At 41.3% G+C, this 23208-nt stretch overlaps 1 protein-coding gene across 1 annotated transcript in view; it reads left to right on the top strand.

Annotated features, from left to right (window-relative positions):
- Nucleotides 1–23208, top strand: part of TMEM255B (transmembrane protein 255B) — a 69626-nt gene that overhangs the window by 33142 nt on the left and 13276 nt on the right. Inside the window, exon 5 of the mRNA XM_058800327.1 lies at nucleotides 20291–20371. Within this exon, the coding sequence (XP_058656310.1) occupies nucleotides 20291–20371 (81 nt within the window). The remainder of the gene's footprint in view (nucleotides 1–20290; nucleotides 20372–23208) is intronic.

Raw genomic sequence — 23208 nt, 5'->3', positions numbered from 1 at the left:
TGTGGTCACCCTTGGCTGTGAACTCTGTCCAAATCAGGATCTTCAGTTCTTTAGCTCCTGGCTTGAATCCACTTCTGTGGTCGCTTCAAAGCAACCATCACATGCTACACATACAGGATTTTACCCAGTGCAGCAATTTTGCTCCTCTGGTCTTATCAAATTAATTTTTGCTCTGACACGAGGGGTCACCAAATATTACAGCGACCTGAGGAGGTCGCTGGGGTGAGAGAGAAGGACGAGAATCTTGTTTCTTGATCAGAAGGCTGGATTTTTTGATATATGATATATAATACATTATAACTATACTAAATAGAATAAAGAGAGAAGTTGCAGAGGCTTGCTAAACTAAACTAAGAATAGAATAGAATCTCAAACAAAGTTCTGTCTCCAGGGAATCTTTTTTCGAGCTTGCTTCTGTGATTGGCTCTCAATTAAAAACATGGAACATGAACCAATCACAGGTGCATCCTATTGCATTTCACAGCAGCTGATAACAATTGTTTACATTCTCTTCTGGGGCCCTTGCTTCCCAGAAGATGCAGAAATCTGAAAGAAAGGATTTCTATGAAAAAATGTCTGTGACAACCAGTTGACAGGCTTCATGGAAATCCATGACCAGTTGTTTACACTTGGGCCTAGTTCTGTTTGTCACATCTGTATCTTGCTGTCTCTTTCACCTATGACAGAGCAAAGAAATACTAAGTAGCACTATTTGTTGGAAAACTAATTTGCATTTCAGCATGATCATACTCCCTTCAACTCATTCTCCTCTGTCTGATAAGGAACTTGATAGGATCAGGTGAAGTAAAGGTGTACATCACCAAGTTTCTCTGACTAACACAACTGGGAAGGTCTGTAGGGATGATAGTGTAAGTGTGCTCCCAGTTTAATTTACAGGAATGGTAGGGCTTTATCAGAAGAACACGTGCCATGCAGACTACAGTGTCACTGGCACTGTGTTACATCCTCTTTGCATCACAGCTCATTTCCTTCAGGAAGAGCAGCAACACCACATTTAGTCCACTGCTACAGGCAGTACCAGCCTTTTTCAGTCCTGGCTTGTGCTGTTGCCATTTTGTCCACTGCCTTTGGGGCACAACTGCTGAAGAGTTGGAGTAAACTGTCCTCTAGTCATGGAAAGGACAAATTCAATGTCAGAGCAGATGCCTATACTAAAGCCATCAACTTTTTGTGAGAAATGGTAGTTGAAGCCAAGCAGTCTTCAGACTGACTACAAATACAGCATCTTTCACATCAATTTGGAATAAGAAATGTGTCCCCCTTTTTTGTTTTATTTTTAGCTTCATTTGAGCTGGAAAGGATGTGAAGAGGACAAATCACATAATTGCAGATTTTTCTTAGTATGTGCCTGCAGTGGAATGGAGGCAATTATTGTTGCACATTTTCTCCTGCTTTTATAAAACTGTGAATAGAATAATAAAATAGTTTCCTCTGTTTTATTTCCTTCCCAAGAAGGCATGAAATTGACGAAAATTCTTCTAGGAAATGGATGTATTTCAGAAAAGAGAGGCTTAAATTATTTAAGACTTACTTTGCTTTATAGAAAGGTCTGGATCACACCATTTATAAAATTAAAAACACTGAAGGAAATGTAGCTTGATTTAAAATAGCAGTAGCTTATTTAAGAAATAATGCAGATATAATTCACCTTAAAAAGAAAAAAACAACCAAACCAGAATCAAGAAAAATAAATCAAAGTTGAAATTAAAGTGCAGTGATGTTATTTCAGAAAAATATGGTGATTAAAGGAATTTATGTGCATTTGTGTTTGTTTCAGACATTTTGTTGTTTAGTGGATGAGAACAGTCCAGTTGTTCTAATGGAGATCATTCAACAATGTCCTCCTACCACACAGGGAGATTCCCTGTCCCACCGCAGGTACAGGTTCTCTGCAGTAGCTATGATCTCCTATTCATGACTGCAAGCCTTGACCATTGCCATATGATCTTTAGTTTTGCAGTTGTGCTCCAGGTGGAACCTAAAATAGCCAACAGCAAGAAATCCAGGTGTGAAGGGAAGAAATTGCCTTTTCCAACCGCGTTTATTCTGTGATTCTGTGAAGAAAAAGCTGGGTGCTCTGGAAGGCAGAGTTACTTGTCCATTGTGACATCTAAAATGCACACCAAACCAAGCAGTGTTAAGTTGTTCCTCTTCTTCAAAGACACTTCTGTGTGACAGTGATTTAATTTCATTTTCAGCTGACCTAGTTTCTTCCTCTTGACAGTGATGGCTTAAGGAATTAATTAAAAAAGAATATGTCGTCAGGTACTAAGCCCTGAAATGTACTTGAGAATGAACTTAGCTGAACTAGAGGATACTGAAACATTCCTAGATTCAGATCTTCATTCATGTGGTTTGAGTGCAGCTTGTGGACTGCTGAAGTGTATCCGCTGAGTAATTACCTACCCATTTTGTAATTTAGAAATTAAATTGAAATATTTGCCTTCTCTTTATATACATAACTCAAAATACTATTCGATAAGATGGGCATTATGTAAACTCACTTTCTCTGAGGCACAGAGACAAGGCAATGGGAACATGGAGTCTTTGATCTGTGGAATGCTCTTGCAGATTGAGCTCTGGTTGGTAGAACTCCAAAGCTGCTGTATTAAGCAATGTAAAGCTGGCAGCCCCAACCTAGTGAACAAATAACTACATTATAAACATGTTCTATGTGGTGAAGATCTGCTGATTTCTGTGTTAAGAGCGGTTCCCCGGCAGAGACATAGAGACCCCTGCCCAGCAGTGATCTGAGGGCTCCCAGCATTGGCCTGAGGGCTTCCAGCAGTGAGTAAGGGCTCCCAGCATTGTCCTGTGGTCTCCCAGCAGTGATCTATGGGCTCCCAGCAGTGGCTGTGGGCTCCCAGCAGTGATTGAGGGCTCTGAGCAGTGGCCGTGGGCTCCCAGCAGTGGCTGTGGGCTCCCAGCAGTGGCTGAGGGCTCCCAGCAGTGATTGAGGGCTCCCAGCAGTGAGTGTGGGCTCCCAGCAGTGGCTGTGGGTTCCCAGCAGTGGCTGAGGGCTCCCAGCAGTGGCTGAGGGCTCCCAGCAGTGACTGAGGGCTCCCCGCTGCTCTCTGAGGCCTGGGCCAGAGGATGCCGGTGCTGCCGTGTGTGCCCTCAGGAGCCGACAGCTACATGTGGTGTTTGAATGTGCAGTGGCCGAGGATATCCAACCCCTTCCCATCTCTGGAGCTTCTCATGCAGTTACAGACACTCAGGCAAGGACTGCAGCAGGGGTGACTGGCAGCTTTGCTGGCCACTGCTGCATTTTACTACGGGGTGGCTTCATAAGCCCATGGCACATAACACAGGCCACAGTCTTGCACACTGCAGGTCAGATCCTCTAAAAGCCATTTGAAAATGTTCTGAGCGAGCCTGTTGGCCTTCCAATTGAAGAAAAAAACAAATAGTTTTATTCCATGTCTAATACAACTCAAAGAATAATTTCTCACTGGAATTGAATTAGGTAGATTCTCTGGAGAACAACTCTAAAAGCATTTTGTGTTCTCCATGTTGCCACATGAGACAAAATTACACCTAATTACTTTTAATTCCATTTCCATCCTGTATGACTCATTAATGTAATAGCATGGCATAGCATATACCATCAAAAGGATCAACAGCAGCATGTCCAGCAGGTCAGGGGAGGTGATCTGCCCCTCTGCTCTGCTCGAGTGAGACCCCACCTGGAGTGCTGCATCCAGCTGTGGAGTCCTCATCAGCAGAGAAAGGACATGGATTCCTTGGAGCAAGCCCAGAGAAGGGTCATACAGATGATCAGAGAGATGGAGCACCATTCCTACAAAGACAGGCTGAGATAGCTGGGGTTGTTTAGCCTGGAGAGGAGACGGCTCCATGGAAACCAGACTGAGTCCATCCAGTACCTAAAGGGGCCTATAAGAAAGATAGGGACAAAATTTTTAGCAGGGCCTGTTGTGATAGGACAAGGTTTTAAAGTAAAAGAGAGTTAATTTAGGTTAGATATAAGGAAGAAGTTTTTTACAATGAGGGTGGTAAAACACTGAAACAGATGGCACAGAAAGGTGGTAGGTGCCCCATCCCTGGAAACGAATTCAAGGTCAGATTGGACAGGACTCTGAGCCTGGTCTGGCTGAAGATGTTCATTGCTATTAGATGGACTTTAAAAGTCTCTTCCTACCCAAACTATTCTGTGATTCTCTGAAAGGCTTTGCAATTGTATTTTTCTTTTAGCAGAGTGAGTACTAAACATTTTTAACTGAAAACTAGTACTAGTTCAGCAGTGATTTTTTTGTTGATGGTCCACTGAGCATTGTTTCATTGTGAACTTCCTAAATACAGAGTGCTTAAGTTTGCAATCAGTACATTTTGATGCCAATGGTCAACTGTCCCACAGTATTAATTCCAGTACTAGACCTTGCATCTGACACTGAAGCACAGATTCTTAGGGCACCAGCCATTTACAGGGTGGGATTAATTCTTTTTTATGCACTTAGTACGAGGGTTGGAGCAAAGGAGGATTCTTGCAACCAGCTTAAGCCCATCTGCCAAGAGTTCTCTTTTGTGCTGAAAGACAACCCCATTCACGCGTCCAAATGCAGCTGACAATACTTTAAATCAAAGGGCAAATACTTTGAAAAAGAATTTTCCTGGAGGGCCTGAAGAGCTTGGAGCCTGTTGTACTATCATTTTTGTTCCTGTTACTCAGATGTATATTTCCTGTGAAGCACATTATAGCTTGGGAGTGTCCAGTCCTGTGAAAGGTAAATTAGTCAGAGGTACATAAGCAAAAGCCTGAAAACAGAAGTCAGAAGGACATCTACTAGAAGAGAAGGTACTGACATCACAGAAGAGTTTTAGACCACCCCCACAAGCTATTTTGAAGCCAGATTTGAACTGGACATATAATGCTAAGCTGTGTTGATGTGAGCAAAGTGGTGGGACTGTGTGGAGTTTGGTCTCTGGCTTTTATTTGGCAACACAGGAATAGCCTGTGGGACCACTGCTAGATTACTGATTCCAGCTCTGGTTTTCCTTGTTGCTTTGCCAAAGACCTGATTGACTTGGAAAGAGTTTGGAGAAGAAAAATCTGAAATCTGAAGTGGGAGCTTTTAGAAAAAGTACTCAGAAGATTGATTTGTTTTATTTAACATAGAAAAGGTTGACAGGTAAATTGATTATGGCCTTTCTAAAGTATCTGTGTAGTCAAATGTTATCTGATAGCAGATGCCTTTTAGTCCTTCACACAAAAACAAAAGAAGTGCAGTGAGTTGAAGTCAATGCTAAAAAGATTAAAACCATGAAGCAGACATGGTTTTGACAATAATGAATTATGGAAGCAGCTTTGTCAAGGTTATGGATAATCCTCCATCACTGAAATATCTGAATTCCAAGCTTCTTTTTGTGTAATCTTACGAAGCATATCCAGAGGTTATGAACTTGAAGCATATGTCTTGGGATGAAATTATTTAGGCTTTGTTATTCAGGAGGTCATTCTAGAGCAGGGTCTTCAAGGAAGGCTTCTGTGAACTATTTTTACAGTCAGGTAGAAACTCTATTGCCTGTTGTAAAACCTGTCTGTGTGGTGCCAGGACCTGTCCTCTGCTAGAAAATGTTTAGGATTTGATAGACTAAAACCACTTGAACACGATTTATCAATCTTTCTGATCTAGGCTAGCTGATCTTCAAATCAACAGAGGAAATGCAATCTTTAACATGAACATAACTTAAAAACTTCTCTACTAAAACCACCATTCCTCACATACTGGATAACATACAAGACAACCCAATGATGAGTACATTCAATATATTTATATATATATATACATATATATATATATGAGTACATATGTATTGAATATATTGGATGCATCCAGGGATTTGTCAGCAAAACTGCCATCTTGCTAATGTTTTCTGGTCTAGAACACAGATGAAGGGATTTTGTACCCACAAATATTCCTCTGTTTCCAGACAGGTATTATGTATACAGCCCAAATATACTGACATTACAGAGGAGCTGGTAGTATGCATTATGGTTGCCAGATATTTTGCAGTAAGAAAAATAATGGCAACCATTTTTATTTTTGGAGAACCTCTTATGATTCCCCCTCGAGTTTGCAGAGCCTCTCACACTGGCAAGGACAAAGCTCCCAGTTTACACAGTGCATTTTTTTTTTTAATCCCTGAAATTCCTTTCAGGTTTAGCCAAATTGCAAATTCTTTAAAATCCTTTTTTTCCTTTCCTGCTGTGACTGGTTCTCTAGAGGGAGAAGGGCTGGTATTGTGCCAACCAAACAGAAATGTCTCAACCATTAGGCAGCACACACACTGTGTTTGGATACCAAAGAGGAATTCACTTTTTGATAAGAAGGGAAAAGAGGGGTTTGGGTTCCTTTCCCATCTGCCCCACTGTAGAACAAATGCCTTCACTGCTGACAAAACCAAGGATTGGTCCAGGATTCCAAAGCCCCCTGACATAAACACCGATCCATTGGCTTCCCTCTTTGAGATGTAACAGCCCAAACTGAGATCTCTCATCAATGCCTTTGCTTTAGTCATTCAAACTGCAGCAAGGCAGCTTTGAGGGAGGAGTTCTGTGAAGATGCAGTAAGACCATCTTTCTACAATTACATGCAATATGGAGGGAGGAAGACTGTTCTTTTATTTTAAAATGGGAATTTGTACTTTGTGAAAATGTTAATGCGTTTGAATATTTGAAAGTTAATGGTTAAATGCCACTGCCATTTAATTACATGATCCTGTTGCACAGAGACCACAATGTCAGTGTACAACTGGGCAGAATTTTTAGTGCATAGGGCTTGTAGCAAATCTGGCAGTTCCAATCTCTTTGACTCTGAAAGTTTAATTATTTTCTTGTAGCTTTGCTTCTAGTGTACTTAGATAGGGATGAATTCCATTGAGTATATTGTAAATCAGCTCCAGAAATAAGGAAATAGGATAGGGAAATTGTACACATTTTACTGATATTAATAATCATATTATTAATGCTAGAAATAATATGAGAAAGTGAGAAGGATTTGATCCAAATTTAAAATTACACTGGTATTTTAGTTCTCACGGATTATAGTCTTCTGCATTTGTACATAGATAATGGCTTCTGCATCTGTGTGGCTGCTATACATCCAACAATCAGGTGAGTGGCAGAGACAGCAGAACTTGTTCAGCAATGCAGAATAGTAGCTTGGGTCAGGGGAGATTTATTGTCTACTTCCATCTTTGCTTCCTTACTTTGCAAAGCACGGGCCATGATGGAATTTATGCGAAGTGTACAAAGCAAGTTAATTACACTTTAATCCTCAGAAAGGTGGGTGACTGGGGCAAAGGGCTTGCAGTCTGTTCTGAAAAGCTAATCTACCTCACTCTGATGGGCTGTCAGCAGAAGATAATGTCCTTTATTGTTTCCTATTCTCAGAAATGGTTCTAGACCAACAACAGATGTTTCTTTTCTATGAAAAAATTTCAAAGCTTCTACACAGACATATAGAGGGAGCGAAAATAACTACCTGCAGACTTCAGATCGAAGCAAAAATACTTAATAGTTTTTTCATCATTTCTCAAAGGAAAAACATTGTTTTCAGTTGCCCAGTGCAGAAACTAGTGGAGTTAAAAAAAAAAAAAAGAAAAAAATAAAGGCATTGTTTATTCATACGGATCTGAAGTCCTTAAATTCTACTAGAGTAAAAATTAAGGGTGTAATTAAGGGTGTTTCAGTACGTTGCAATAAGCCCTAGCAAAAGGTTTTATTTGTTTCCCCTTTAAGAAGAAACCACAATTAGTATGAATAATCATATCATAGAGCAGGAATTTCTCTCTCTGTGGGTGGATGATTATTCAATTGCATATAACATCCATGGAAACTATGTTCCCAGGTACTCAACTAAGTTTTGATTTATGATTATTTATGGCTCTGTTAAGAGCTTATTAAAATGTGTTGCATCACTTCTGCTAGATTTTGGAACTTCACACTTGTAATATATTTATTTAGTCTTTTATGATGAATTCCAAGAAGGTAACATACTTAAGAAATTTTTTTTACCTAATCTGCCTAAAGTTTTCTTGTACGGCTCAGTGCAGTTCTCTCCACATTCCCAGCCATCAGTATATCCAGTGACTTCTTCTCCTCTGGAGCACTGAGCGCCATGTATTACAACATTTCTAAGATCTTCTGAGATGCATGTGAGCTTCAAAATGACAAGCCAGTGGAGATGGGGAAAAGCTAATTGTACCTGAGCAGTCTGGGCATTCATGAACCATTTCACTAATTGTTTAGACAATTTTATTTTTAAAACTCATGTCTTTTCATTCCTCTTGAAGTTTCTTTCATGGGCTTTCTCCTCTATTACCTTTTGGATCCCAGTCCTTCAGTTCCTCCCATTTGGATGAGGCCAGTCAGCCTGGCTGACATGTGGCAGTGGGGATCTCCCTGTTACAGGAATGATAGGGACCTTTCATAGCAAATTGCTGGGCATAAACAGCTGCTTTCTGGCTGGTTTCTGCTCAATAGCTAACATAAAAATGTCATGCATAAAGTTGTTATTACATTAATCAAATATAGTAGGGATATTTTGTGCCATGCCCTGAAAATTAAAACCAACAAAAAACCAATGTTTATTAAGCCTCCAGCATTTTATCTGTAGATGTAGATACTCAATATATTTATATATTGCCCAATTAGTGTATTTAGTGCAGCCTCTTTTCCTTCCCTTTGCTATAAAACAAATCCAAAAGAGTATTATAAATTAAACCCCTGTACATTTCAGTCAGCAGGATATTCAGTATTTCAGATGCCTAAAGGCTAGTGTCTTCCAAAATGACGCTTGTTGCAGTAGTATACTTAGAGATTTATATGAGATTAGTGCAGCTGGTTAAAACATGGTGCTCATAATGCCAAGGTTGCCGATTTGATCCCTGTGTGGGATCATTCCATTCATTCCATTCATGTAAGAGCTGGACTTGATGATCCTTGTGGGTCCCTTCCAACTCAGAATATTCTGTGGTTCAGTGATTTCTTGCATACTCTGATAGCATTAAGGCAAGAGGAAGGAGATGGAGCAGTTTTTCATGTATTTGAGTCACATTACCAGAAACAGAATAAACAGTTCTTGCATTCTTGTGGAAACGTTAATTACTCACACGGCACAACATCATTACAATCAAGACAGAGCAATCAGTTCATATAACAAACCCTATAATCAAAGTAATGTAATCAATGGAAGTAATCAACTATAATAAGCAATTAAATACCTAACTGCATCAAGCAATAACTAAAATTACAGCCTTGAATAGTATCAGCTAATTGCATCATTAGAAACTTGTGTAAAAGCCAGTGGTAAGGCTTAGAGTTTTTAACTAGACAACATAGCTATTGCAGGTGTTGTGGGAAGGTCTATAGCTTCATCCTGAGAGACGCTGGCTAGCAAGACTTGACTAAAGAAAAGCAGACCAGGCTTGGATTTGCTGTATTAAGGCAGGAATAGGCTTTCTCACTGGAGCCTTGGGTGGCCTTATCCGCAGAGCAGCCAGAGCAGCAGCGCCCAAGCAGACACACACCGTGTCACTCAGCAGCTCTGCACACATGTCCTTCCTTCCTACCACCACCTAAGCCTGCTCAGCCAAAGGCACTGCAGGCACTGAACCTCCTTGGGAATGTGCAGGGGAGTCAGCTCCCATTTCTTTTGCCTCTTCCTCTGCACTCCATCTGCTTGTGAAGGCTGACAGGCCTTTCCTCCCACCTTCGTGCCACGGAGAGTGTGGCCAAAAGTCATTGAGAGAAAATCACCTGTTTGAAGAGGTCTTAACCTCTCCTAATAGAGAGATGTATCCATCTGAGAACAGACCTGTCAGTCCGCACCAGGAAGTGTCCTGTCTGTGCCCATTGTCCTACAATGGGGCAGCTCCAGCATCTGGAGGCTTTTCATTTGACTGTAGCAGTACTACCAGAGCACAAACCTCACCAAAATAAAGAAGAGTAAGACTAAGACTACCACTGCAAAGTAGAAATAAATAAAAAATCAGCGAGGAAATATAAAATGAGACAGAAGCATATTTGTGTGGTTTTCAGCCATGACAGTTTAAAGGTATTCTGAATATTTTATTGGTTTGAAAGACCTGAAATGAATATGTGCTGCTACCAAATGTTAAGAGAAGAGGATTCAGTAGGATCGAGTCTTTCAGATTAAATAGAAATTCTAAAAAGAACCCCTGGAAATGTGAAGTAAATCTAGTTTGTGACAGTAAAGTTTTAAGCCCCACCAGCTGCTTTGCCTATTTTCAGCACTGAAGTTGGGTTGTTTCGGCATAGCAGACAAAATAGGCAGGGTCTCTAGGCTGGAGTGCAGCATTTCTAGAAGAAGATTAGCTCTTAAATTCATGCAAGGCAGATGTAGAAGTGCAAGAAGGGTAAGTGCTGTCTGCAGTCTGCAGTGGAATTGCTCTCATGGTGTGACCTCATCCAAAGAATGTAACCAGATACCCTGGCGGCTGCCTCTGAAGTGCTTAAACAACACTGGGGATGTATTATTTGCACCAGGGGATCACTAAAGTGCTGTAGTTACAGTAGCAGTATGGCATGGACAGAAGCATGTCTCTGTCTAACTCTGCCTTGCTTTGAAGTGTTTGATCAACTGTACATTTGGGAGCCCTTAACCCCTAAGGCATAGGCAACATGTGTAGAAACTGAATTAACACACACTATTCTAGGGCTTAAAGTTTCTTAATTTACTTTCCTAATTATTGTATACATTTTTAAAGAAAATAGCAAAAAAATTGAAAGCATTCTGTTCCTGCCAGTTGGGTCTGTTGCAGCCCTTGGCAGAAGCATGGCCTTAGAGCTGGGCTGCTGCACTCACACAGAACTGTGGGAGTCCAGAAATGGCTCACTTTTTAGCATTCTCCCTTCCAAATCCCACCCAGCATGCACTGTGCACACCCTGACAGCCTGGGGCTTCCCATGTCAATAGTCAACATGATGGTATCGAGAGAGCAAAACATCAGAAAAAGTAAGGAACAATCACAGAGGAGGAAAATGGCTGAAATGAAGAAATGGAAAGGCCTGGAGGCCCACTTGAAGTGAAACAGAACTGACACATTTAGATTCAAAAGCTGATTATGACCTTGTTGGCTATGTTAATAATTCCAGAAAAAAACTGTCTTAGTGCATGGTCAAAAGGTGAAATAGGAAGGGATTATCATAGAATGGTAGAATTATCTAGGTTGGAAAAGACCTTTAAGATTATGAAATTCAATGTAAACTTAACACTGCCAAATCCAGTAGTACATTTAATTTTCTGATCATAGCTTTACTTTCCCAACTTCCTTAATAAAAAAAAAAAATGTTTGTTTTTATTACAATTTCTGTCTTTCAATCATCTCTCCATAATGACCATGACTTTATTTTCTAGCACCTGGACTTCCTTTCAGGGTCACAGTGGTTTTTAAGCCTGAGGTTTTATAGCAACCACAGCATTCCAGATAGCTGCCAGCCAAATGCTTACAGCCAATTTATTATGTGGGTTGAATTTCTTTGTGAATAAGAGAGGTGGAGATGCAATGGCAGCCTCTTTAGAGTCCCTGGCACTGACTGAAAGAGCACATCCTGGCAGAGGGCAGGAGCTGATTGCCTGGCACTCCCATAACAGCTGCCCCAGCTATTGAAGGGGGGGAAGAGAAGCTCACTGAGCCCCATGGTGGTGCTGGGCAGCCCAGGACATTGGTCTGTCCAAGGAGTCAACATTTCCTGTGAGAGCACATGATGTGTCCTGCCCTGAGGCTCCTGCTGCACACTGAACTCTCTTCCTCTCTGCTCAGCTGCTGTCTGAAATAGAAAGGTTTGAAACTAATGGTATTAGTTACAGAAATAAATTTTAATGAGGCATGTGAGGAAAACTATGTTAATAACTGTATGTAAACAAATAGTTTACAAAACAATCTATATGTAACTATATGTATACAAAAATTTTATATCTCATGAATTATGAGTAAGGCATTCTGTTGGACTACCAGGTAGTTAAAGATTCTTTAACAACACAAGAGAAGATACAGGTCTTCAGGAAACTAGCAGTTTTAAAATGGTTATTTTAATTAGTTAGTTTTCTGGCAGTTGATGGGGGTTCAATAACTAGAAATACAGACTTGGAGATTTCAGGGGGTATTGTTTCTTCTTTTTCCATGTAACAGTGAAATACTGCAAGATAAATTGTTTTCTGAAATGAAAGCCATTTCTGCTTCAGAAATTACAAACTGAAAACTGAATTGTAGGTTTATCTGCCAGTGAATAAAAGCCCAAAACACTTTTCAAAAAAGCCCACCCTTGTTTCTGATTCTAGAGGGGAGTGGTGATGTGCTCTATGTGGGAGTCACAAGGCTGGGGAGCAAACTGAGCTGTAAAATGTTTTGTGCTTCAAAGCTGACGCCCCCTCACTGCAGTGTTGATGATACTGGCCTTAGACTCAGAAGTTCCTAACACTAAAGTGGCCAGAACCAATATGGAAACTGTTCATAAATTTTTTTTTAATTGACATATTTCATTTGTTTGTGATTGAAAGCAATTTTTGTATTAATCACTCCTGTGAATCCCTAGGATTTTCTAGCAGTCTTCCTTAGGAGAAACCCTTCTCATTGGGAATGCTGTTGGAAAAGATGGAGAAATAGCCCTTGGTCAGAGGGAGACAGGAATTACAAAAGACCTGTAGCATTTCCTCTCATTGTTTGTACAGGGTAGGATCCAACCAACTTAACTTGGGCCTCCAGACAGTGATCCAGTCTGCCTGCCTTCCCAGGCTCCTAATATGTTGGCCCCTTCTTTTAGGAGCTTCTTTATCTTTGGTCTGAAAGCTCTCAGGTTTGTGTGCTCCCATGTGCCATGTGCTGTCAGCCAGTGTGGGGCAGACACAGATAACTGTGCTCCATCTAGCCCCCCAGAGAAGCATCAAAGCTAATTACTAATAACTTCTGTTTGTTCATATTTGCATGACTGTTTTGAGAAAGTTAGCAGCGAGTGTGATCTTGAGGGGAATGATAATCTCCAGAACACCCAGCTGTTGGCACAAGGCTGAGCTGGCACTGAAGGGTGATGTTTCAGTTTGTTTTTAGGATTAAACTTGAAAAATCTTGGCAGCTTTCCCTCTCCTATTCATTGCTAGCTTTGCTGTAGATGAAAACAAGCAAAAACAGAGAATTAAAACTTGACACTAATGAGACACTGAAAACATTATTCTGATTTTGGACTCCTCAATTTTATCTATATTCATCTCTTTCATGTGACCAGGATGGTTCCTTGCTCCCCAGGCCAACTGGCATGGTGAAACCCACGTCCTCACTCTCAAAGTCTCTTGGAATGTAAATGGCAATGTCCAAATTACTTACTGGGAATGGTTCTTGGCCCATACTAATTTACAAACCATGCCCAGAAAATATTTTGGAAGAGTGATAGTTTGCCCAGGCCAAAGCCATCACCAGCAGAGTTCTAACAATTTAATAGGCTTGATGCTTGAGTTTCAGCCCTGGGAACATTCCCTGGCACTGATCAATCTACACCTCTCTTGATGCAGCTATGGAAGCTAAGACTAAATAAATACTGTAATTGGAAAAAATTAGCCCTCACTGTATAATTATTTCAATAAATTATTAGCCATGTTTTGTAAAGTATGGCATACATTTCAGTCTATACACTTTAAGCTATATCTGCATTTTCTGAAAGTGAGCTTACACTTAAGGGAGATGGAATTTTCCCCATGTTATCCAAAATATATCTGTTCTCCAAGGAAACAAAAACTGGCATAGAAAAAGCTTCTTTCCATACCTCAGCCTAGAGCCCTTCAACCTCCCCACAGTCATTTTATCAAATCCACCAAAGATACTGTTAAAAAAATACTTTTCTTACACAAAAAATGTACTGCAATGCTCCCACCATCAAAGACAATGTGGGGTTTCTGTTGTATGCTCTTAAAATAAAACAATCAGCCAAACCAAAACCCTCTATATTTGGACCATTCTCTTCCTTGGCATAAAGCCTTCCCTCTTGTCTGTCTGTCACTCTCAGGTTTTAATACACATACTAGAAAAGTATTGAAATAAAAAAATTCAAGAAGAGGGAAAGCTACAGTTTGCTTTGTAGGGTTCAAGGCTGAGTAGTTCTGATTTGTCTGAAATTAAAGGGAAGTACTGAGTATCCTGGGTTTTGGGGGGTTTTCTGACACATCTGAAAACTTAGCTTGATGGCATTCTGACTGTACCTGCTTGGTATACACAAATGTAGTTAGCTAAGAAATCATCTTTTCCAGTGCTCAGAAGGATTGAATAAAACCTGTCCATTTTTCTTTTGCACATAAATAAACAAACCCAAGAATACAACAACATTTTTGTAGAAAATTCGTCCTTCCTTACCAGCCTATTTTGTCCTGTGTGTGTATCAGCAGAGCTTTTAGCAACAGAACTTTCCCACCTGCCCATTTCTATTTAAAGGAACTTACTCAAAGAAGCAGAGAAAGGGAATACATTATGTGTTATATATGAATATGTTACATTAGTGGGAGGTATTGCATAGCTCTGTCTCAGTAATAGTGGTTGAGGAAGTTCTTGGTATCAAATGATACTAAATTAGTTAAAAAGAATATTGTTGTTATACACTTTAGAGTTACTCTTAATAGATGAAATGTATATATATGCATACACACACATATATAGTATTTAACAGTAGCTCTATCTCAACCACTATTGCTATAAGCAGTAGAATCAGGAAGAATCAGGGACTGGTAGGTATATACTATATTCATACACAATCCGTTGTGAGCAATGTGAAGTATTTTAAGACCAATCTGTTAGGAATAGTTTTATAGCTTTAAAGTATGTCTCATTTGCCTTTGGTAAGAGACACTCCTATAAAGTCCAGCGGGTGTTTATGTGGTGTGACATACTGTTGGATAACTTTTAAGCACTTTTTAATATCTATGTGGTGCCTTATTCATGTAAACACCTCAGTAGACAGACAGACCACAGCAGCTCTGTAACATGAAAATGGAAGCTTTTACCAATGCAACATTTTGGCATCCCCAGTGTACCTTTACTTAAAAGCTGTGTGCTTTAGGTGTTAAATTCTGTAAGTGTCTGGACAAGGCCAATGTTATCTAATCTTTGTTATTTTTGTACACTTGATCATCACTCATTTATTTCATTGCATATAGAGATGCATTTAGAGAATGGACTGAATGCAGAAGACTGGCTGTATCAGTGCAGCAAGCTTGCTGTTCAAAATTAGGTGCATGAAGGAAGGTTATTGTTTGTCATGATTGTGCATGCAAACATAATAACTGTATTCAGTGTGGTCACTTCCAAGTCACAGCTCTGACCTTTTTGCTGGACATCAGTATCAAGCCATAATAGCTGGTATGGATTAATCAATCACCTCTTTCCTCAGAGAACAGTGGTGCTTCCAGTCACAAGCACACTTGGATGAAAAGTGTGCTTGTCTTTTCCATTGAAGACCAAAGCCATGAAAGGACCAATTTCTTTTTTAAGAGGAAGAAAGTGTAAGAGGTAGAAAAACTGTGTAAGCCAAGAGATCAGGGCCAAAAGTGAGGATCTTCCTGTACTTGATGGAGGCAGATTAGACAGCTCTCTCACTGCCTTTAAGAGCAGATAGAGGTTTCTGAGGGGAGTATCTTAGCATAGGGTCAGACTCAGCCTCATAGTGTGATATGGTGGAGTCACTCATCAGCAACCTGTAGTAAGATGTGAATGCCCCGAAGGTAAGGCCAGGGAGCATCTGTTTGCAGGTGCTGAACTCATACTTTGAGAGAACTTGTTAGTCTGCTCATAGGCTGACATAGACTCTGACCCTCTTCACAAAATCAGAGTTGCTGAGACTGGGCAGAACCTTTGGAGATTTCTAATCCAACCACCTGTGCTTAGAGCAGTGTCAGCTAGCACAGGTGGCTCAGAACTGTGTCCAGTTTGAATATCTGCAAGGATGGAGACTCCACAACCACTCTGGGAAACCTGTTACAGTGTTTAATCACCCATAGAATAAAAAAGGTTTCTTCTTATGTTTAAATGGAATTTCCCATATTTCAGTTTGTGCCCACTGCATCTTGTCATTTTTCTGGACATTACTGAGAGAAATGTGGCTCCATATTCACTTCCCTATCAAGTATAGACCCATAGTGATAAGGTACGTGGGAACCTTCTCTTGTCTAGGCTGAACAGTCCCAGCTCTGCTTTGCTTGTGACAGATGTTCCGGTCTGTTAATTCACAGACCATGTCTGTGGTGTCTCTCACACTGGGGAGCCCAGCACTTTACCCAGTATTCCAGATGTGTCTCACCAGTGTTAAAAAGAAGGAACACCTTCCTGGGCCTGCTGGTGGTGCTCTTTGTAATGCAGTCATGAATACTGCCGGCTTTTCTTGCCACAAGGACACATTGCTGGCTCTTGTTTGACTTGCTACCCACCAGGACCCTCTCTAAAGCTGCTCTCCAGACACTCAGGCCCCGCTCTTTTCTGGTGCATGGGATTATTCCTCCCCAGGTGCAGGATTTGACATTTTCCTGTACTGAACTTGTTGAGGTTCCTGTGGGCCATTTCTCCAGCCCAGGTCTCTCTGAATAATGACGCTGTCCTGCGGTGTTTCAGCCACTCATCCCACTTTTGTATCATCTGACAGCTAGCAGAGGCTGCACTCTACCCATCACCCAGTTCAGTAACTGAGATGCTACACAATATTATCCTAGCAGTAACCCCTGGAGCAGACAACTATTAAGTCACCTCCAGCTGGACTTCAGGTCACTGCTCCCAGCACTATGACCTCAGCAGTTCTGCCAGCTTTCAGTCCAGCTCACTCTCCAGTTATTTAGCCCTTATTTAGCTTGTCTGTGAGAATGAGAGACCAATGGAGGGATTAGTGAAGATAAAGATCCAGAAGCAGGTGAGCAAGAAGCTCCACTCATCCACCAAACCAGTCACGTCCTTGTAGAAGGTCAATAGGTGGTTCAGACATGACTCTTGCTTTGTAAATCCATGCTGACTACTCCAAATTGCCTTCATGTCCTTGAGATGTTTGGAAATTGTTTCCAAGATTATTTGCTCCATCCCTTCCCTTGTAGCTCCCTTGATTGTCTTTCTTGTCATCCTTGAAGATGGGATGTATCTCCAGCCTGCTTAAATGTTCTCTAAACTGATCCCCCTTTTGCAAGGGCAATTCTTTCTTGTACCAGATTTTCCCACAGGTCTCCACTGTAGACCAAGGCAAAGAAGGCACTGAATACTTTGATCTTTACCATGTCTTTGTACTATGCTGCCTGCCTTATTCAGTAATGTGAACACATTTTCCTGATTTCTGCTAATACACCCAACAGAAGCCCTTCTTCCTGCCCTTTGCAACCCTTGCTGGACTGAATTCCAAGAGAGCTCTGGCTTTCGTAACCCCATCTGTGCAGGCTCATATAACTTTTCTCTTTTCTTCCCTTTCCTGCTCTTCTCGTAGACTTCCTTTTCATGCCCAAGTTACATCTGGAACTCCTTGTTTATTCACACAGGCCTCATGCTGCCTTTGCTTGATTTCCTGCTAGATGGGATGAACTGTTTCTCAATTTGGAGGAGATGAACCTTGAATATCAACCCACTTTCCTGGGGCTCATTGCTTTCCAGGACTGTATCACATAGGAGTCTTCCAAACATATCAATGAATAAACCAAGGTCTCCTTTCTTCAAGTCCAGAGTTGGAATCCTGCTCCATCCTCTCTAGATTCTGAACTCCAGCATAACATAGGGGCAAGGCTGCCCTTGACCTTTACATCCCTGAGCAAGTCCAGCAGAGCTCCTCTCCTCGTCAGCTCCTTGTTCTGGCAAAGAAATTGCAATCCTCTTAGACCTCCCAACCAGAGCTGTCCCTGGAAGTCATGGCTAAAGGCTATTGCTTTCCCAGGACTGTGGAAGAATGTTGACCTAGTTCAAGACACGGCATGCTGTTCGTGTGGTATTTGCTTTTCCTCTAGAGAAGAAGAGTTACTGAAGCTTTTTTTACTTACACTTGTGTAGTATAAATAAATATTTTTGGATGCAGGAAGCTAACCTTTCTCTAACCCTTGAGAGTTGGTGTCCAAACTTGCTTAAGTTTGCTGGAGTAATCAGAAAGGCAAACAAGCTGATGGAGAAGCTTTATTCATTGATCTCTCTGCATTCCTGCATAGCTCTGCATTTTAACTAGTTATGTATTTTGGATCAGCAGATTTATACAGTTCACACTTAATTATCCAACAAACAGAGAATACTCTGCTTGTGAGCTGAAGTAGTGCAGATCTTTATGCAAAATCTGGGTTATTCCCGGATGGATTTTAAAGCTTTAAAATGCAGTGTAAGTTAATCAGTGAAGATTTCTGTTAACAGCTTAAATAGTACTTTGTTTGTAAGTTGGTATGGAAAGAGGGGATGGCAGATAATGGGTTTGCATCATCTGTCTCGGTTCTGGTCTGACTGACTTACTGAGGAGCAATGAGTGCTTGAGTACTTCCACAGAATCACAGAATCACTAGGTTGGAAGAGCCCTTCAAGATCGTTGAGTCCAACCCATGCCTTAACACCTCAACTAAACCATGGCACCAAGTGCTACATCCAGTCTTCTTTTAAACACATCCAGGGATCATGATTCCACCACCTTGGGCACACAATTCCAGTACTTTATCACTCTTTCCATAAAAAACTTTTTCGTAATGTTTACCCTGTATTTCCCAGGGAGGAAAGGCTGTGTCCTCTTGTTCTGTCAGCTGCTGCCTGGAGAAAGAGACCAACCCCCACCTGACTACAGCCACCTTTCAGTTTGTAATGAATGACAAGGTCACCCCTGAGTCTCCTTTTCTCCAGGCTAAACACCCCCATCTCCCTCAGTGGTTCCTCACAGGGTTTGTGTTCCCAGCCCCTCTCCAGCCTTGTTGCCTCCTCTGGATGTGCTCAAATGTCTCAATGTCCTTCCCAAACTGAGGGGCCAGAGCTGGACACAGCACTCAAGGTGTGGCCTGACCAGTGCTCAGTAGAGGGGAAGGGTGACCTCCCTGCTCCTGCTGGCCACACTGTTCCTGATCCAGGCCAGGAGCCCTTGGCCTTCTTGGCCACCAGGGCTCACTGCTGGCTCATGTTCACTCACCTGCCAACCAGTGCCCCCAGGTCCCTTTCTGCCTGGGCACTGTCCAGCCACAGCATCCCCAGCCTATAACGCTGCAGGGGGTTATTGTGGCCAAAATGCACTTGGATTTATTAAACTTCATCTTATTGGACTCTGCCCATCCATCCAACCATTCCAGGTCCCTCTGCAGAGCCCTCCTACCTTCCAACAGATCAACAAATGCTCCCAGCTCTTCATGCTTTTGAAGGCACGGATCAGGACTAGATAAGCGATGGAAAGTTGAAAAAGTCTTTTTCTTTTTTTTTTTTGCAAATAAGTAATTCCGAGACTGCTTTGGGATAGACATTGGATCACAGAGGACTAAAGCTGTCAAATCCTCCCAAAACAAATATGGTCTAGTCCTGAAACTGACTGAGGTATGCACCCTCCAGGCTTCAAAGTGGCTTCAAAGTTTGCCAAGGTCAGAAACACACATTTTCCATCTGGCCAAGGATATTTCATTGTGTTCTTCCCTTATATCAGTTTGTGGGAACTGTTACAAGTAAAATATGAAATATGAGCAGTGAATGCATCTTTTGCAACTGTATAAATGGAAAATAAGGCAAAACCAAACAATGTAAATTACTTTCTCTTTATGCCTTAATTTCCTTATTATTCTTTTTTTTACTTCTGGGGTTTGAAGTGTGTGTTGTAAGTGGAATACTCAGACTATTATCTATTTGACTTTGTTCTCACCATGGACATTGTTGAAATTCTTTAAAATTTCTTTCAATATCTTGAAAACAACCTGCAAAATAAATCTTGGTTCTTAGGTAAGAAACTGCACCAGAAAAAAGAATGACTGGACCATTGTCAGAGCAGTACTATTTGACGTCGAGTGTGGTTAAATGACGTCAAGTGGTTAAATGCCAGAGGTGATGTCTTTTAGAGAAAAATAGATGATCCTCACATAGCTTAGAGGTGGAGTGAGGATGGAAAATGTAACCCTGAGGAGAGCCATTCAGGAAGGAAAGCCAACACAGGGGATGTAAGCCTTTTACCCAAGTGACTGCACTGCTTCAGCTCCACAGAGCTGTAAACATCCACATGGGGAAATGTATACAGTGCCTTCCACTTCCTCCAAACCAATCACTTTTTTGGCTGTTTTTCTCTTTACAGGAACCCAGACCTCTGTATAACAAAAGATGCCAGTTTTATTCAAGTGGAATAGGATTCCTATATGATGCCTACCAGACTGAGGTAAACAAACTCACCTCATTATGTGTTCATTTCTGCTGTGCTGAGGAGGAGCGAGGGAGATGTTTGAAAGCATGTTTGTGCATGTAGATCATGGGTAGACAGAAATGCCACTGTTTTTCTCCCACAAGTGGCTCTCTGCTTGTCCAAGCTTCTGATAATTTAAAATCACTACAGTCAGTGAGGTTTTGAGTCATCATCAGTGTTTGTATCCAGTACTTTACTCTGGGGTTGGAATAATTCCTAGGCCATCCATGCTGTAGAATAACTGTCTGGAACGTGTTGTCACATTGGCATCTTCCTCTAAGAAGGCTTTTGTAGACTCCAAGTGGAATAGGAAATATCTAAATTAATCCATCTGTATCATCCAGAAGACTTCAAATCTCTGTATTCATCCAGCACAGGTCAAGAACATCAGTAGTTTGAATGCAGCATTTTTATTATCTCAGTGACATTAGCATGGTCAGGAAAGTGCCCCTATCCAAATGGCTCGCTTCCTGAGAAGTCCAGAGTTAGTTTCTTTTCCTGTTTTATTATTGTGGTAAATTGGTGGGAGTGAATAGAAAAGTGAAATGGTATAAACAGTGGTATAACTTTCAAGAAGCCAGTTGTTCTTCATCATCATTCCTGCCATGGCTAAGAAAAGGTGTATGGGGAATGGTGCCAGTAATATTTCTAGAAAACTTAGTGAAGTGTACTAGCAGGTTAAGCAGCTCCTTAAATCTTGGAGGATGCTAGGGCATCCTGCTGTTGATTCCAGAAAATGTATGGCAAAAATATTTCACTGATCTCATGTAAAAGACTGACCCAGACAAACTTCTTAAATGTGACAACACCCTTTCCTGGAAAATTTACTCCTTCCTGTTCTAAAGTGTGCATGCACACTCAGACTCAGACATGGCCTGAGAAATGCTTCTGATTCCTGTAATGAGAATGTGGTTGGTGTCCCACTGACCACAATTCCTTGCAGGTGACCCCAGCCTCAGGCTTCTGGCCAGATGGTTTTCCACAGCTCTGCTGGTTCTGGGAATGTCTAAACTTGGGCCACCCAGAACTCCTTCCTCTATTCTGGAAAAAAACCAAACCCCATATCTTTTAGAAGTGTATATAGTTTCTAGTAACATTCTTGTCTGGTTGCTCACTGATTTAGAGTCAATGTATACTAGTTCAGAGTTAGGAATTCATAGCATTTATACTTGGCTTTTGCTTTTCCAAAGGTTGCCAGGTAGTGAGCAGGGGGCATGCTCTGCATGCCAGGCAAACACTTAACTAGGAAAGCAGATTGTTTACTGACTGCAAGTTTCCTTTTGATTGACATCTCTCACCTGTAAGTGATCTCTAGCTCATTTGGTCTGCCTGTTTCAGTTCTCTTTGCTCAAAGCAGAAAGAATTTGATTTACTGGCAATTACCATGACAGGAGAACATATCTTCAATTGATGCTGTGGAGATAATAAATCACAAATGTCCAGGACATGAAAAAGGTGTGTGTCTGGTCACTGAAATGAAATAATAGGTCTTGACATGCAGAACACCCACAAATGGCCTGTTTCCACCACCCTTGCTCACACCACACACCAATTTGTTTATTTTGGTTTATCCACCCTTCTCCTAAAAAGGAGTGTCTTGTTCTATGCATGTTTTAAAAATGCAGTGATAAAAATAGATGACTACAGTAACTTCCTCAGCCAATATTATGTGTCTTGTAGTGTAGAAGCAGCCAAAAACATGTTTAAGGTCACGCTGATCTCCCTGTTTTGTACTTTTAGCCTTCTCCATTAAAACAGGCAGACTGGCTTTATTAATGCTTGGAGAGAGAAAAACTACTTTTATTTCCTATCAGAAGTGGTCCCCAAACCATGCATGAGAACAAACCACTTTTTAGCAGCCCATTCCATCTTATAAAGCCCTCCTATCCCAATCATGCATGTGTAATGGCAAATGGTGTTTTAACTCTGCAGATCCTAGGCCAATGTCACTGCATAGAGGAGGTCAAAACCAAAGTCTGAAGATCTACTGAATGCAAAAGTGTAGGGCATCCCACAAAATGGCTGAGGTAGCACACTGTGCTCCAGGATTGGTTTTCAGCCTGCTTTGAGAAGTAACCATGTGGGATGGTTCAGTCACTGCCTTGATGAGGATGATGTGGTCAGTGGCAGTAGGTGCTCCTCTTGTGCTGACAGCTGCAGCTGAATGTGACTTCAGGCCAGCAAAGCCCTTAGGTAGCCCTTAGCCCTTACTCCAGTAAGTTCAGGCACAATAGAGAAATGGTGGTGAAACAAGGTCCTGTCTCAGGGTGAGGTGTCCTTGTGACAAGTGGGATGTTCCTGTATCAAACTGTGAGCTCTTTTTCCAGATTGCAACCTAGACTGAGACTGTCCTTTTATTTCTACAATTTTAGGATAGAAGAGCTGATTTGTATGAGACACTAACCACAGGTACAGCCTTGTTCCTGAGCAGCAAAGCAATCCCAAGGAATCATTTTAATCTCCTTCTAACATTAATTTTGTCACCCATCTTCCACTGCCCAATCAAATCCTGCTAAGGACAAGTGTGCCAAGTTGGAGAGCAGTTATGAGATGAACTTGCTCTGTTGCTGAGTGTGTGTGTGTTTAAGGTTTTCCTTTTTGCTGGGAACAAGCACATGAGGAGTACAGACTTATCAACAGTGACAATTTTCATACTAAAAGGATACACAGATTCAGGACTTAGGAAGTGAGAAACATCTAGTTTAACATCTCTTGTGAACTAAGCCAGAGCTTAGCCTGAGTCTGATAAACTTGTCAAAAGTATGTATTCCTAAGCATGTTCCTTCTACTTTTTCATTGTGAATTTTCCAGTC

Source organism: Ammospiza caudacuta, chromosome 2 (assembly GCF_027887145.1).
Source record: "Ammospiza caudacuta isolate bAmmCau1 chromosome 2, bAmmCau1.pri, whole genome shotgun sequence".
Taxonomy (NCBI): domain Eukaryota; kingdom Metazoa; phylum Chordata; class Aves; order Passeriformes; family Passerellidae; genus Ammospiza; species Ammospiza caudacuta.
This window is presented reverse-complemented; position numbering and strand designations above follow the sequence as displayed.